At 35.6% G+C, this 18,053-nt stretch overlaps 1 protein-coding gene across 6 annotated transcripts in view; it reads left to right on the forward strand.

Annotated features, from left to right (window-relative positions):
• The window catches only part of UBR3 (ubiquitin protein ligase E3 component n-recognin 3), a 209,680-nt gene that overhangs the window by 35,301 nt on the left and 156,326 nt on the right, over positions 1-18,053 (forward strand). For 4 of the 6 annotated variants that reach the window (XM_088829999.1, XM_088830004.1, XM_088830007.1 and 1 more), the window contains exons 2-4: positions 4,536-4,675; positions 11,569-11,727; positions 17,654-17,797. In XM_088829999.1, coding sequence (XP_088686125.1) covers positions 4,536-4,675; positions 11,569-11,727; positions 17,654-17,797 — 443 coding nt within the window. The remainder of the gene's footprint in view (positions 1-4,535; positions 4,676-11,568; positions 11,728-17,653; positions 17,798-18,053) is intronic. The other 2 variants (XM_088830000.1, XM_088830013.1) reach the window with 1 other exon arrangement.

An 18,053-nucleotide genomic window follows, 5' to 3' on the forward strand; every position in this document is an offset into this window, starting at 1 on the left:
TTATTTATTTTGTAAACAGAAAGCGTCTAAGAAAGCTTTCAGTTTCTACATTCATGCTTATAAGCACTTCAGTTAAATTAGATTTAGAGGAGAATTTTTAAAGTTTCTTTGATTTTACTTAGATTTTGTGTACCCCATCTGAAAGAAGTTCTTAAGTTCCTATTTCCCTTTAAATAAAGATTTAGACTTTTAGGTGTAATGAAAAGTGAAAGTGAAAAGTGAAAGTTGCTCAGCCATGTCTGACTCTGCGACCCCATGAACTATGTGGTCCATGAAATTCTCCAGGCCAGAGTACTGTCCGAGTAGCCATTCCCTTTCCCAGGGGATCTTCCCAACCCAGGGATCTAACCCAGGTTTCCCATATCGCAGGCGAATTCTTTACCAGCTGAGCCACCAGGGAAGCCCTTAGGGTGTAACTTTTTTTTTTTCTAACTTTTTTCATTCTATGATAAATATGGAAATGATGTTTGGACGGGGCACAGAAGCAGCTGAGGATGCTGCTCAGACCCTGCCTATCTGTGTGAGGACTGAGGCAGTCTACCTATCTCTACACTATAATCTGTTGACCTGATGTTTGGAAGTTCTGCTTTAAGGGTAGATAGACTTAAATAGTATGTGAGCACTCTGTTTTATTTTTGTGTGTTTGTGTATATTTTTTCTTAAGAAAGAGTTATAACTTTCATTAGATTCTGAAAAGGGTCTATTAGCCAAAAACGGTTAAGAATGAATGTTCAAATTGTGGAACTAAAGCCAAATGAATGGCATAACTTATTATTCATTTTGGGGGTAGGTTTTTTCCTTTTGATTACACAGTTATACATATATTTATCTTACAGAATTTAAGCATTGTAGGTACAATTAATGTAGACAGTAAAAGTATGCTATATCCCATTTTCAGTTAATTTTTACAAAGTTTGGTGTACATTTCTGTAAATTTTTTCTTCTTACAGATCTTATTTTCTATTATTTTTCCAAAATTTTATTTATAAAAGAGATTATTTTATATATATGTACATATATATGTGTGGTATGCAGTTCTTTTCTCACTTTAGATATAATTCCACTTCAGTACTTGTTGATCTACCTCATTCTTTATAACAAATTCAGTGTTTTTTATTGATCTACAAAATTTTGGTTAATCTTTATTCTATTACATGAGTAATTCCTACCTTTTTTGCATTGCAAACTGTGATACAGTGAATATATCTGTAGATATATTCTTGCAAATTTATAATAATTTCTATCTAATTACAAGAAATAGAAATGCTCAGCTAAGGTTATGAATACCTAAAGTGTTAACGCTGTGCTGTGCTTATTTGTTGCTCATTTGTGTCTGACTCTTTGCCACCCATAGAATGTAGTTCGTCAGGCTCCTCTGTCCATGGGATTCTCCAGGCAAGATTACTGGAGTGGGTCATCCCAACCCAGGGCTTGAACCCAGGTCTCCCGCATTGCAGGCAAATTCTTTACCATCTGAGCCACCAGGGAAGCCCAAAGTATTAATAGATATTGTTAAAATGTCATCCAAAACTGGATCTATTTACCCTTCCGTGTGTATGATAAATTTCTGAACATGCTTTCCAATGAGTTAATAAAGTAAATTTTCCCTAATCTGCAAGATGAAAAAACATTTTTATGTTATAAAAAATTTCAACCATACACAAAGGTAAAGATAGAACTTTGAACCTCCACACACCAATCATCGGACTCAATGTTTATCAAGATTTTTGACTCGTTTGCCGCCTTTGCCTCTTTTTTCTGTTTCGCCAAAGTGTTTTGAAACAAATCCCAAACGTATTTGATCATCCCCCGGTATGCTTCAGTATTCATCTTTTAAAAAATGAATTTTCTTTCTTTAAAAAAATTTTTAGCCTTTTAGTGGAGAAAATTTCATATAGGTATAAAAGCAATGAGTGTAACTTAATTGATACAATATTTTATTAGGAAAAAACTCCTTTGGTGATGTTTTGTTAAGGACCAATTAAAACTACATTCTTTTGTCTTGATGTCTTAAAAATCTGAAAGTGGTGGTACTTTATTGGCTTTGACATTGGCCCACATTCTGCTTAATGAATATAACAAAACCCCTCATCAGTCTCCCAGTTTCTACAGTTAACAACTCAAGCTGGGCTTGGTATACTCCTACTTATTTTCCTTTACACAACCAAATTAGTTTGAAGCTAGTCTCATACATTGTAGCATTTTATTCATAAACATTTATATATCTGAAAGACAAGACTCTCCTTTCATTGTTAGCCACAGTGCTGGTGTCATACCTAAACAAAGTTAATTCCTTATTACTGTTAAATAGCTATGAACATTTTCTTACATAACCACAATGCCGTTATCTTACCTAATAAAATTATTTAACAAATTAGTACTCAGTTCTTAATTGGACTTCTGTTTTCTAAAAAATGCCTTTTCCAAGTTGGTTTAGGTTAGAATCCGTTCACATGTTCCTGGTGGCTGCTGGGTCTCTCGAGCGCTGGTGCTCCTTCTACCTCCTTTTTCTCTCAGCCATTGACAGGCTGCAGTGATCAGTTGCAGTGGAGTCAGTTTTCCTATATAATGTTCTGCTTTCATGATTTTTCTGTTTCTTTCTTATGGTGTCATTTAACTTGTTTCTTTATCTCTTAGCTCTAGAGACTTGACTACTTAGCTCTAGTGTCATTTAGGTTCAACTTGTTTGGTAAAAACTCTTTGTAAATAGCACTGAGTACTTCAGAAGCATCATAGCATCTGATTTTTTTTTCCCCTCTTCTGTTGATACTAAGATTGATATGGATGTAAGAGTCTGCTCTCTAAGTGGAAAATTTCTCTTTAAGCCTTTCTTTAATGACTCCATTGCATGGGTCAATTATTTTATAGGTATCACAACATGGTGATTTTCTAATTGCTCATTTTTTATTTTAATAAACTTCATTCATTTGATTATTGCAGAACTTGAACATCTTTTCGTATGTTTGTGGTCATTCACTTCTTTTGTGAATTGCCCGTGACCTTGGCTGATTTTTTTATGAATTATTTTCTTTTAAACCCATTTTTCAAGCGTTTAAAGATCATAGATATTAATCTTTCATATGTTATAAATGTTTTTTCCAGTTTGTAATTGTTTTCTGCATAGAAACTTTTAATTTGTGTATCCAGTTTTTATCTTTCTTCTATGACTTTTGGTTTTCAATCTTGCTTTGACTTCTGTTCTTTGAGATAATAGGAGTAATAGTTTATTTTCTTCCTGGTAAATTTTTTCCTGCTTGATTTTTCATCTATGTGGAATTTAGTTTGTATATGGTATGAGATAAGGATCAAATTTATTTCCTGCATGTAATCAATTAGTCCTTTAGCAATTTATTGAAAATCTTCTACCCCCCCACATTAATTGACTTAGGCATTACATAGTCTGTTTCTGGAATCCATTGTGGTTTATTGATATCATATTATCACAGATTTTATTTTGTTTTTATTAAAAAAATTTTTTTGGGAGTATAGTTGACAGCAAAGTGAATCAGTTATATATGTATATATGCATATATCCACTCTTTTGATTCTTTTACCTTATGGGTCATTATAAAGACATTACTGCATATTTTAAATTATATTGGATTTGTCCTATGTTTTAAAATGTGGGTCACTGTCAATAATCATTTTGTAAGATGTTTTGCTTATTTTCTTTCACACGTATGATTTTCCATTTGAACTTTAGAATTAGTTTGTAATTAATCCCATGGAAATTTAAATCTAATGTCATTGCGTTTGGTGGAAGAGACTTTTTTTTTAAAAAAAGGTTTTTCCATTTGGGAATGTGGTTTTTCTCTATTCAGATTTTTCATGTTTTTCAGCTAAAATAGTTTCTCCATCTGTTGCAATAAGTTTCTTTCTAGGTATATTTTATGTTTAGTGTGTTTATTTTGTGTTTGGTCACAAAATACCTTATTTATGACTATTCAGATTATAAATATAGAATAGTTTACTTCAGTTTTGCCCAAATATACCAGCCATACTTTAAAATTAGTATAAATAAGGTTAGAAGACATGTGCATACTTAAGCGTATATACTTTTCCAGTAGACTTTAAGCATTGGTATCACTTATCCATTCATCAATGCAGTAAGTTCGAAATAGTTAAGGAATGGAAAATGCAAGTTTTTAAATAATCCCAAGTTTATAATTCCCAAGTTTGAGAAATAATCAATTTGTACTTAATGATTTATAAAGAGTGAAAGTAATAAATTAATCCTTGGAACTAATAAATTGCAGTTAAAAAGTATAAAGTCGGTAACAAGATTTTCTTTTTGTATTCTAGTTGAAATGTAACGGTATGATGTTTTATTAGGAAGAAATCTTCCTCAGTGCCAGTTTTTATTTAAAGACCAGTTAAAACTATATTTTTTTAACTTGGTGCCTTAAAATCATAAAAAGAGTAATACATTCCTTTTGATATTGGCCCACATTCTTTTTATGGATGTTGTAAATATAATTAATATATTCTTAGCAGATGTGACAGAACCATTAATTTTTTTCTTTTTCCTGTTACAGGTTTTGCAAAAGACATCAAATTAAATCAAGTTCAAATATTCCCTGTGTCCCCAAAGACTTATTGATGATGTCTGAATTTGTTCTTCCAAGATTTATTTTTTGTCTTATTCAGTATTTAAGAGAAGGCTATAATGAACCAGGTAGGTTTAATCCACTTTTTGTTAGTACTCTTTTTAAGTTCTCAATTAACAAAGTTTAGCACTAACAATGAGGTGAATTTTTTCAGATACCTTTTTTTTTTTGGCTTAACGTTTTTTATGTGATGACTGTGATATACTAAATAAAAGCACACTAAATATCAATTATATAACCTCATAGATACATTGTAGTAGGCACAGTGTGGCAGTCTCTTTTGCTGGGTTGTAAATGTCTCTGATCAAACTTATTTGGCCTTCTGCAGAAGAGGAAATAATTATTTTATGGGGTTGAAGTGATTTGACTTGTGATTGTATTGTGATAGAGCAGAATTAAGAAGTCCTGAAAGTGACTTTAACTTAGATTTTTAGGAGATAAACTATTTCACCAATCTCTCTCCCTCCTCCTTTTTTGTAGAGGTATATAAATATTTATTCCCCTTTGTATATAATAACTTAGGGAACAAATTGCTTGTTCCCATATTGTTGGCAGAATGTATCTTTGTGAGCATCCGGATTGTATTGAAAAGAGAAAAGAAACATGCAAATTACTGATATTATTCTTACTTTTTAAGATTTAATCACAATCTTGATTAATATGCTTTGGTTAAATGTCTCGATTTAGATATCATTTATTAAAGTTCTTAATCTGACATTGTGAATTACAGATATCAGTTAGTGGTATGAATGAAACATTAACTTTTTTTTGGTAATTAATTTATTTTTTATTGGAGGCAAATTATTTTACAATATTATATTGGCTGGTTTTGCCATACATTGACATGAATTCGCCCCGGGTTTACATAAGTTCCCCCTCCTGAACCCCCCTCCCACCTCCCTCCTCCCTTTATCCTCCCTCTGGGTCATCCCCGCATGCCAGCCCCGAGAATCCTATAACATGCATTGACCCTGAACTATTGATTCGTTTCACATATGACAACATACGTGTTTCAATGCCATTCTCCCAAATCATCCCACCCTCATCCTCTCCCATAGAGTCCCAAAGACTGTTCTATACATCTGTGTCTCTTTTGCTGTCTCGTATACAGGGTTATCATTTGCATCTTTTTAAATTCCATATATATGCGTTAGTATACTGTATTGGTGTTTCTCTTTCTGGCTTACTTCACTCTGTATAATAGGCTCCAGTTTCATCCACCTCATTAGAACTGATTCAAGTGTATTCTTTTTAATGGCTGAATAATACTCCATTGTGTATATGTACCAAAGCTTTCTTATCCATTCGTCTGCAGATGGACATCTAGGTTGCTTCCATGTCCTGGCTATTATAAACAGTGCTGCAATGAACATTGGAGTACATGTGTCTCTTTCAGTTCTGGTTTCCTCGGTGTGTATGCCCAGGAGTGCGATTGCTGGATCATATGGCAGTTCTATTTCCAGTTTTTTGAGGAATCTCCACACTCTTCTCCATAGTGGCTGTACTAGTTTGCGTTCCCACCAACAGTGTAAGAGGGTTCCTTTCTCTCCACATCCTCTCCAGCATTTATTGCATGTAGACTTTTGGATAGCAGCCATTCTGACTGGTGTGAAATGGTATCTCATTGTGGTTTTGATTTGCATCTCTGATTATGAGGGATGTTGAGCATTTTTTCATGTGTTTGTTAGCCATCTTTATGTCTTCTTTGGAGAAATGTCTGTTTAGTTCTTTGGCCCATTTTTTGATTGGGTCATTTATTTTTCTGGAATTGAGCTGCAGGAGCTGCTTGTATAATTTGGAGATTAATCCTTTATCCGTTGCTTCATTTGCTATTATTTTCTCCCATTCTGAAGGCTGTCTTTTCACCTTACTTATAGTTTCCTTTGCTGTGCAGAAGCTTTTGATTTTAATTAGGTCCCATTTGTTTATTTTTGCTTTTATTTCCAATATTCTGGGAGGTGGGTCATGGAGGATCCTGCTGTGATTTATGTCGGAGAGTGTTTTGCCTATGTTCTCCTCTAGGAGTTTTATAGTTTCTGGTCTTACATTTAGCTCTCTAATCCATTTTGAGTTTATTTTTGTGTATGGTGTTAGGAAGTGTTCTAGTTTCATTCTTTTACAGGTGGCTCACCAGTTTTCCCAGCACAACTTGTTAAAGAGACTGTCTTTTCTCCATTTTATATTCTTGCCTCCTTTGTCAAAGATGAGGTGTCCATAGGTGCGTGGATTTATCTCTGGGCTTTCTATTTTGTTCCATTGATCTATATTTCTGTCTTTATGCCAGTACCATAGTGTCTTGATGATTGTGGCTTTGTAGTAGAGCCTGAAGTCCAGCAGGTTAATTCCCCCAGTTCCATTTTTCTTCCTCAAGATTGCTTTGGCTATTCGAGGTTTTTTGTATTTCCATATAAATTGTGAGATTATTTGTTCTAGTTCTGTGAAAAATATCGTTGGTAGCTTGATAGGGATTGCATTGAATGTATAAATTACTTTGGGTAGTATACTCATTTTTACAATATTTATTCTTCCAATCCATGAGCATGGTATATTTCTCCATCTATTAGTGTCCTCTTTGATTGTTTTCAGTAGTGTTTTATAGTTTTATATGTACAAGTCTTTTGTTTCCTTAGGTAGATATATTCCTAAGTATTTAATTCTTTTCGTTGCAACAGTGAATGGAATAGTTTCCTTAATTTCTCTTTCTATTTTCTCATTATTAGTGTATAGGAATGCAAGGAATTTCTGTGGGTTGATTTTATATCCTGCAACTTTACTGTAATCATTGATTAGCTCTAGTAGTTTTCTGGTAGAGTCTCTAGGGTTTTCTGTGTAGAGGATCATGTCATCAGCGAACAGTGAAAGTTTTACTTCTTTTCCAATTTGGATTCCTTTTATGTCTTTTTCTGCTCTGATTGCTGTGGCCAAAACTTCCAGAACTATGTTGAATAGTAGTGGTGAGAGTGGGCACCCTTGTGTTGTTCCTGACTTTAGGGGAAATGCTTTCAGTTTTTCACCATTGAGGATAATGTTTGCTGTGGGTTTGTCATATATAGCTTTTATTATGTTGAGGTATGTCCCTTCTATTCCCACTTTCTGGAGGGTTTTTATCATAAATGGATGTTGAATTTTGTTGAAGGCTTTCTCTGCATCTATTGAGATAATCATATGATTTTTATTTTTCAGTTTGTTAATGTGGTGTATTACGTTGATTGATTTGCGGATATTGAAGAATCCTTGCATTCCTGGGATAAAGCCCACTTGGTCATGATGTATGATCTTCTTAATGTGTTGTTGGATTCTGATTGCTAGAATTCTATTAAGGATTTTTGCATCTATGTTCATCAGTGATATTGGCCTGTAGTTTTCTTTTTTTGTGGGGTCTTTACCAGGCTTTGGGATTAGGGTGATGGTGGCCTCATAGAATGAGTTTGGAAGTTTCCCTTCCTCAGCAATTTTCTGGAAGAGTTTGAGTAGAATAGGTGTTAGCTCTTCTCTAAATTTTTGGTAGAATTCGGCTGTGAAGCCGTCTGGACCTGGGCTTTTGTTTGCTGGAAGATTCTTTATTACAGCCTCTAGTTCCGTGCTTGTGATGGGTCTGTTCAGATTTTCTATTTCTTCCTGGTTCAGTTTTGGAAAGTTGTACTTTTCTAGGAATTTGTCCATTTCTTCCAGTTTATTCATTTTATTGCCATATAATTGCTGATAGCATTTTCTAATGATCCTTTGTATTTCTGTGTTGTCAGTTGTGATCTCTCCATTTTCATTTCTAATTTTATTGATTTGGTTCTTCTCCCTTTGTTTCTTGATAAGTCTGGCTAGTGGTTTGTCAATTTTATTTACCTTCTCAAAGAACCAGCTTTTGGCTTTGTTGATTTTTGCTATGGTCTCTTTTGTTTCTTTTGCATTTATCTCTGCCCTAATTTTTACGATTTCTTTCCTTCTACTGACCCTGGGGTTCTTCATTTCTTCCTTTTCTAGTTGCTTTAGATGTAGAGTTAGGTTATTTAGTTGACTTTTTTCTTGTTTCTTGATGGAAACATTAACTTTTTATGAGGTCTTTTGCCTTTCTAGAGATGCTTGCATTTTTAGGGGACTGCATTTGCATTAGTTTTAGAGCTTTTAAATTATTTAATACTGTAACCTTAAATCAAGTTTGAAGCTGTGGCACACACGTTTACCTTCTCTCTTGCGTCTCGAAGTGTGAAGAATTGTAGTGTCGTCACCATCTCTAAAACTGTTATGTTATTTGCATTGTGAGCAAATACTTACAGTTCCTCACTTATACATTTTAAGCAGAGTATACAGTCTTTCGTCAGATACTTCTGGTATGCATTAAAATACAGAAAGGAATGTTATTTTGATTTAGTCCCAAACTGCTTTCTTTTTGGAATGAAGGAACTGGAGACCAGAAGGATTATTGAAATTTCCTTCCATTTTATTTCACATATGTTAGTTAACAGATTTTTTGGATATTCACATTTTATGCTACAAGTGTCCTATTTTAGAAAAATAACAGAAATCACATTATGCAAATCTTAAAGCTTACCATTAGTTTAATCAAAGAGTAATTAATATGAGTATATATTATATTTATATTTTCCTTGGTGACAGTTAGCAGTTATAAGAGGTGGATGACATAGGTACACAGCTTTGATAATTATGTTACCATTATCCGAAAACATAAAGGAATGAATGGAAGTACTTTTTTTTTGTTTTAAGATGAATTTTGTGAACTTAGGTTCATGAAGTTTTTCTCTCTGTATTACTGATTGAACTCAATGTTAATTTCTTATGTCTGTGCAAAAGTAAACTACTACATTCATTTGTGCATAGATCACTGTTTGAAATTAAAGAGAAAAAAAGAAGATTAAAGAGAGTACTTGAAATCATCTAATCTGAGATAATGGAAGCTGAGATAATCTCATGGTTTGACAGTTACCTGGAGTTCTATTTTCCATTTCACCCTACCATCCTTTCTGTCAGAGCTTGTGTTAGAGCCCCTGGAAATCAAAAACAAATGTTTACTAACGCATATGTATGGAATTTAGAAAGATGCAAATGATAACCCTTTATACAAGACAGCAAAAGAGACACAGGTGTATAGAACAGTCTTTGGGACTCTGTGGGAGAGGGTGAGGGTGGGATGATTTGGGAGAATGGCATTGAAACACGTATGTTGTCATATGTGAAACGAATCACTAATTCAGGGTTGATGCATGTTACCGGATGCTCGGGGCTGGCATGTGGGGATGACCCAGCGGGAGGATAAAGGGAGGAGGGAGGTGGGAGAGGGGTTCAGGAGGGGGAACTTAGGTAAACCCGGGGCGAATTCATGTCAATGTATGGCAAAACCAGCCAATATAATATTGTAAAATAATTTGCCTCCAATAAAAAATAAATTAATTACCAAAAAAACCCCAAAAAACAAATGTTAATTAAATTTCTGCTGTGTTGTAACCTAAGTCATTGGGGAGAATAGAAAGAAGAATAATACACAGTATTGGTTTTCCACTGAGAAAGTAAGGTTTTTGGCTTGGATTCCATGACTCAGAGTTATCTGGAATTTTATTCACAGATTATCTTTGAACTAGGTTGGGGGTTCCTTGAGGGTAGGAACTATGTCTGTCTTTAGTTTTGCTTCTCAGTGCTTGTCATACAGTTCAGTTCAGTCGCTCAGTAGTGTCCGACTCTTTGCGACCCCATGAATCACAGCACGTAAGGCCTCCCTGTCCATCACCAACTCCCGGAGTTCACTCAGACTCATGTCCATCGAGTCGGTGATGCCATCCAGCCATCTCATTCTCTGTCGTCCCCGTCTCCTCCCACCCCCAATTCCTCCCAGCATCAGAGTCTTTTCCAGTGAGTCAACTCGTCGCACGAGGCAGCCAAAGTATTGGAGTTTCAGCTTTAGCATCAGTATATAGTAGATACTCAATAAATGTTTAAAGAACTTGATGTCCCCTTTTTTGGGCATGCAGGCCCCCTGTTAGCTCCCTTATCTGCATTCTTCTTTTAACCAGTTATGATTAAGCTCTAAATCTCTCTCTTCATTTCTTTCTTTTAGTTCTCAGTTTTTCTAAGACATCTTTTTTTTTTCTTTTCCTCATAACTATTCTTTTTAAGTTGCTGTCCAAATTTCTAGACTTCTTCTCTTCCCCTCTACCAGCATATCTTGCCCGGTATTTTAAAATTGTTTTAGTAAAAACATCCATATTTTTCTAATTAGTTGCTTTGACCTTTAGCTAACATGAGTCTGTATTTTTGTAATATGATAAAGGGTGGGTAATTTGCTACACAGATTTTAATTTAGAACTGACATATTTTTGACCTAATATTCTTATAGTATCTGAATATATTTGATTTCTGTCTTGTTGTGTTTTAGAGAGTAGTCTTAACTTTTTCTTAAACTCTGTTCATCTAGTTTTGAGATGATCTTTTGATTACATGTATATATCTGTAAATATAGAACCCTAAGTTGAATGCATTTTACACAGATTAAGTGATTAATACTTTGTGAGTGAGTGAGTGAAAGTCGCTCAGTCATTTCTAACTCTTCGCCACCCCATGGACTGTGGCCCAGCAGGCTCCTCTCTCCATGGAGTTCTTTAGGCAAGAATACTGGAGTAGGTTTCCATTTCCTTCTCCAGGGTATCTTCCTGACCCGGGGACTGAACCCAGGTCTCCTGCATTGTAGGCGGATTCTCTACTGTCTGAGCCACTTGGGACATCCAGTACCTTATGAAGTCATCTCTTTTCTCCAACAGTCTTTTCCCAGAGGACTGAATTCCTAAACAGGTCTACCCGAGCTGGGTGCTGAGTAGGTGCCTGCTTTCTGAAAAGAGTTCTTAAGTTAAATTTTTGGTTATAAAATGCTGTTATCTAAGTTACTGTGTTTTTAAGGGAATAAAATATTATTCTTTGCAAAATATTTTAAAGAAAATTGATTGCATTTTTTTTTTAGCAGCTGATGTTCCATCAGAGAAAGACCTTAATAAAGTCCTTCAGCTTTTGGAACCTCAAATTTCCTTTTTAGAAGATCTAACTAAAATGGGAGGAGCAATGCGGTCTGTTCTTACTCAAGTTTTAACAAACCAACAAAACTACAAAGATCTGACTTCTGGTGAGTAAAATTTCAAAGAGAAGAAAGTTAAAATTATATTACTATAATAATGAAAAATTATGTATTTTAAAACTTGAAAGTAAAATGTAGATTTTTTTAGTAGAATGCTAAAGCTACAAGTTATTAAGAATACTTCCTATATTATGGATAAAGAATCTGAACCCCAGAAAAATTAAGTGACCAGTTCAAGACATCACAATTAACTGATTTTGAAGTTAGGACTAGAACCCAGACTTCCCAAGTTTGGTGTGATATATTTGTAATTATACTCTACCTCCCTTTCTCCAAACAATAACAGCCATCATTCTTGTGTCTTCATGTTTGATATCCTAAACTTTTGTGTGTATGACCTCGGATTTTATAGTGATGTAGAATTTAAGTTATGAAACTTAAAGTTGTTAAATATGTTTGTACTGAAATATAAAATAGTTTTTACACCTTTAACTTAGCTAATATTTATAGTTTGGTAAATATATCAATTATTTTAAAATCTTACGAATATTTTAAATAATGTTCTTTCTGCTTGCTCATTAACAACATGTTTTGAAAATTGAAATTTATCTTCCTTCTTTAGAGTGGTGAAGTTTTTATGTGTATTGTTAATCACGTGTTATTTAGAGATAGTCTTATCTGATTGGCTTTGGGCTATATATTAGAGCTTGGGTGGGGAAGGTACATAGTAAACCAAATATTCCTATCCCTGCCCTTACAAAACTTATGGTCTAGTGAGGGGAGGTGACATTAACAAAACCTCCAAACCAAAAAATTGCTAGCTCTTATGTCATAAATAACAAAACTGAAAAAAAACGTGAGGCAATTGTTTTCAGACATTAGACAACAGGAAACACAAGACTGTAAACCGCTGAGAGAAACGGAAAGCATGAGATGGGCTTCACAATTCTCTGAATCTCTGTCTGGGGAAAACTTTCTGACTGTAACGTGGAGGGCTGGCATTGAAGCAGAGTGTGGTGGTCCAGCCGAGTTAAAGGGGCAGAGGTCACAGTTTAGGGCGGCAGAAGCAGTTGGAACCTGTGGAATCTTTGGGGCAGAATAGCAAGAGTTTGTGGGTCAGATGTATGAGGAATCTGAAAGTGCTTGGCTGAGAGCTGAGATACACATATATAGGATGAGACTACCTAAGACTTACTAAAGAGTGCTATGGGGTTAATGGCAGATAGTAAAGATAAATATAAGAACAATAATGGAAATTAGGCAGTGTTGGGAGACATTGGAGTATCAGCTCAACCGAACTGGAGAGACCTTATTAATACACTAGGCATTAAGTTGACACACCAGAAGGCCATATACCTTAGAGTAAGTTCTACTCCAGGTCAGCCTTAATGAAGCCTAGAAACCTGACAGAGTTTGGAGATTATTCTTGCCAATTTATAGGGCTTTTAAAGAATCTTGAAAGTGAAAGTGTGAGTTGTTCCATTGTGTCCGACTCTTTGCGACTCCATGGACTGTAGTCTGTCAGGCTTCTCTGTCCATGGAATTTTCCAGGCAAGAATACTTGGGAAAGAAAGGGATTGGGTTGCTATTCCCTTCTCCAGGGAATCTTCTCAACCTAGGGATCAAACCTGGGTCTTCTACATTATAGGCAGATTTTTTACCATCTGAGCTACCAGGGAAGCCCAAAGAATCTTGGGCTTTCCATAAATTGCCCTTTCAGTTCAGTTCAGTTCAGTCCAGTCACTCAGTCATGTCTAATTCTTTGCGACCCCATGGACTGCAGCACTCCAGGCTTCCCTGTCCATCACCAACTCCTGGATCCTACTCATACTCATGTCCACCGCATCGGTGATGCCATCCAAACATCTCATCCTCTGTTGTCCCCTTCTCCCACCTTCAGTCTTTCCCAGTGTCAGAGTTTTTCCAGTGAGTCAGTTCTTCACATCAGGTGGCCAAAGTATTGGAGTTTCACCTTCAACATCAGTTCTTCCAATAAATATTCAGGACTGATTTCCTTTAGGATGGACTGGTTGGATCTCCTTGCAGTCCAAGGGACTTTGAAGAGTCTTCTCCAACACCACAGTTCAAAAGCATCAATTCTTTGGTGCTCAGTATTCTTTCTAGTCCAACTCGCACATCCATACATGACTATTGGAAAAACCATAGCTTTGACTCGATGGACCTTTGTTGTTAAAGTAATGTCTCTGCTTTTTAATATGCTATCTAGGTTGGTCATAGCTTTTCTTCCAAGGAGCAAAGCATCTTTTAGTTTCATGGCTGCGGTCACCATCTGCAGTGATTTGGGAGTCCCCAAAAATAAAGTCTGTCACTGTTTCCATTGTTTCTTCATCTATTTGCCATGAACTGATGGGACTGGATGCCATGATCTTAGTTTTCTGAATGTTGAGTTTTAAGTCAACTTTTTCACTCTCTTCTCTCTCACTTTCATCAAGAGGCTCTTTAGTTCTTCTTTGCTTTCTGCCATAAGGGTGGTGTCATCTGCGTATCTGAGGTTATTGATATTTTTCCTGGCAATCTTGATTTCAGCTTGTGCTTCATCCAGGCTGGCATTTCGCATGATATACTCTGCATATGAGTTAGATAAGCAGGATGACAATATACATACAGCCTTGACATACTCCTTTCTCGATTTGGAACCAATCTGTTGTTTCATGTCCAGTTCTAACTGTTGCTTCTTGACCTGCATGCAGATTTCTCAGGAGGCAGGTAAGGTGGTCTGGTATTCCCATCTCTTTAAGAATTTTCCACAGTTTGTTGTGATCCACATAGTCAAAGGCTTTGGCGTAATCAATAAAGCAGAAGCAGATGTTTTTCTGGAACTCTCTGGCTTTTTTGATGATCCAGTGGATGTTGGCAATTTGATCTGTGATTCCTCTGCCTTTTTTAAATCCAGCTTGACCATCGGGAAGTTCTCGGTTCATGTATTGTTGAAGCCTGGCTTGGAGAATTTTGAGTGTTACTTTGCTGGTGTGTGAGATGAGTATAATTGTGCAGTAGTTTGAGCATTCTTTGACATTGCCTTTCTTAGGGATTGGAATGAAAACTGGCCTTTTCCAGTCTTGTGGCCACTGCTGAGTTTTCCAAATTTGCTGGCATACTGAGTGCAGCACTTTCACAGCATCATCTTTCAGGATTTGAAATAGCTCAACTGGAATTCCATCACCTCCACTAGCTTTGTTCGTAGTGATGCTTCCTAAGGCCCACTTGACTTCACATTCCAGGATGTCTGGCTCTAGGGAGTAATCACATAATTGTGGTTATCTGAGTTATGAAAATTTTTTTTGTATAGTTCTAATGTGTATTCTTGCCACCTCTTCTTAATCTTTTCTGCTTCTGTTAGGTCCATACCATTTCTGTCCTTTATTGAGCCCATCTTTGCATAAAATGTTCCCTTGGTATCTCTAATTTTCTTGAAGAGATCTCTAGTTTTTTCCATTCTATTGTTTTCCTCTATTTCTTTACATTGATCACTGAGGAAGGCTTTCTTATCTCTCCTTGCTATTGTTTGGAACTCTGCATTCAAATGGGTATATCTTTCCTTTTCTCCTTTGCCTTTCTCTTCTCTTCTTACATCAGCTCTTTGTAAAACCTCGTCAGATAACCATTTTGCCCTTTTACATTTCTTTTTCTTGGGGATGGTCTTGATTGCTGCCTCCTGTACAATGTCACAAACCTACGTCCATAGTTCTTCAGGCACTCTGTCTCTCAGATCTAATCATTTGAATCTGTTTGTTACTTCCATAACATAATAGTAAGGGATTTGCCCCTTACAAACTGTAAAACCGAGTCTTCAGAAATTCTATGTGATGAGGCTGTAAGTCTTGCAGAATTAAAATTAATACTCATCAAAGGAAGATAGCAGAATCCAGAATCTTTGATAATGTGTCATCAGAATGTCCAGTATACAATAAAAACTGTTAGACATACCAAAAAATGAGAAATTGTGCAGTGTGAGAGTTGGACTGTGAAGAAGGCTGATCGCCGAAGAGTCGATGCTTTTGAACTGTGGTGTTGGAGAAGACTCTTGAGAGTCCCTTATACTGCAAGGAGATCCAACCAGTCCATTCTAAAGGAGATCAATCCTGGATGTTCATTGGACGGACTGATGCTAAAGCTGAAACTCCAATACTTTGGCCACTTCATGCGACGAGTTGACTCACTGGAAAAGACTCTGATGCTGGGAAAGATTGGGGGTGGGAGGAGAAGGGGACGACGGAGAATGAGATGGCTGGATGGCATCACCGACTCTGTGGACATGAGTTTGAGTGTACTCCGGGAGTTGGTGATGGACAGGGAGGCCTGGCGTGCTGTGATTCATGGGGTTGCGGAGAGTCGGACACGACTGAGCGACTGAACTGAACTGAACTGAACTGAACCAAGAAAAAGGACACTAATAGAAATTGACCTTGAAATGGCCTAGATGTTGGATTTAGCAGATAAAGAGATTAAAAAACTATTACAAATATGTTCAAGAAGTTAAAGGAAAATATGTTCAACTAAATTAAGAAATATTTAAAGGAAAGTTTTGTGTTCTTTTGGCCACACTGCATGGGATGCGGGATCTTAGTTCCATGACCAGAGAGTGAACCTGCACCCCCTACAGTGGAAGCAGGAATTCTTAACCACTGGACCCCCAGGGAAGTCCCTGAAATATATTTTGTTAATTAAAAGTATTGCAAAAATTTCACTTATCGTTACTGAGATAAACACATGAATTTTATTATTCAGGAGATATTTAGTCATTTCTTATGTAGGACCCTTGAAGTCCTTTATTTTTTATAAACTGTGGTGGTTTTTAATTTTGGACTTGAATTGAAGGATAGATGTATTCCTGTTGAATGTACTGAAGGTTTTATTTTCATTTTTGTTTTTTTTTTAATTAGCCCAGAGATTGGACAGAGATTTTAAAAAACAAAGCTATTCTATTCTAATTATTGAGACTAGCAAAGAGAGGAAATTGAGGAAAGCTCAGCGAATATTAAAGAAACTTATTTACTATATATTTTTATAATCAGAAAGAGTGAAACCTTAATTAAAGATGTATAGTCTCCGTGTGTGTGTGTGTGTGTGTGTATTTGCTTAGTCACTCAATTGTGTCTTGACTCTTTGTGACCCCGTAGACAGTAGCCCTCCAGGCTTCTCCTCTTAAGAGGTGGGAAATGACGTGGTAACTTGACTTTGAGAGAATAATTTTTTCTTTTAAAGAACTTTCAAATGTCAGTGTTTTTCATTATTATTCTATTCTCCATAATAGAAATCAAAATAGAAGACAAACTTGGCATAAATATGATCAAATGCTAAGTGAAATATCTAGGATTATTTAATTCTAGAACCTAAACTTCTCAAAATTTTGGAATAAATTTGTTTTAAGTAATACTTCTTTACAAGTTATGCTTTTAATTACTTCAGTGTCATTATAAAAACATTTTATGCTTGGCAAAACAGAAATTAAGAATAGTCTCAGTTATAATATTTGAAAATTCCACTCAAGGATTTTCCCTCGGAAGCCTTTCCAGAAACTCTGCTTTGGGTAAATCTGGTTGAATGGTATTATAAGAGCACAGATTGTGAAACCAAATGGTGATGTCTGCTACAGATTTGTCACTTACCATGTTATCTGCCTTTCTTTACAATGAAAGTTCCTTGAAGATAGGAATCATGTTTTATTAATCTTTGAACCTCCTGTGTTTTGTATATAATCTCTGGCATCTTTAAGATGTTCAATTACTTACTGGATTTCATTATTTGCTGTAAACATGCTGTACATTATTAATGCCAAACGTGAGCACAGAAATGTCTGATAGCTATTTTATATGATTCATTCTAGGGTTTCCCCTCCAATTAGAATAGTCATCTATTTTATATGTATATACATTATTTATTGAGGTGGCTATACTTATGTTTTGAATGGAATATTTTTTTTTCTGATTTTTAAATGTACTTTAAATATTAGGTCTTGGAGAAAATGCTTGTGCAAGGAAAAGTCATGAAAAATACCTTATAGCTTTGAAGAGCTCTGGACTTACATATCCTGAGGATAAACTTGTATACGGTATACAAGAGTCATCTGCTGGCGCTAGCACTCTGGCAGTTCAAGGTTTGTTTAAATATTTAATTTGAACAAGATAACTTTTCTGTATTAAAACAAGAAACCCCTCAAGCTTTACTCATTGAAGAAATTTAAGTGCTGTGTCATTCTTTGTAAGGAAAGTAATAAAAGCAGTAAAAATTTGTAAGCAGGAAAGGATAGATTAGTCAAAGAAGATACTCTGTTTTTCTTTAAAGGGATTCAGTTAGTTTATCAAAGGTTCTAGTTTGAACTCATGAAAAATATAGCAGTTGCTATTTAAGAG

Source organism: Moschus berezovskii, chromosome 2, assembly GCF_049115385.1.
Source record: "Moschus berezovskii isolate FMDL1 chromosome 2, NW_MosBer_1.0, whole genome shotgun sequence".
NCBI classification, from domain to species: domain Eukaryota; kingdom Metazoa; phylum Chordata; class Mammalia; order Artiodactyla; family Moschidae; genus Moschus; species Moschus berezovskii.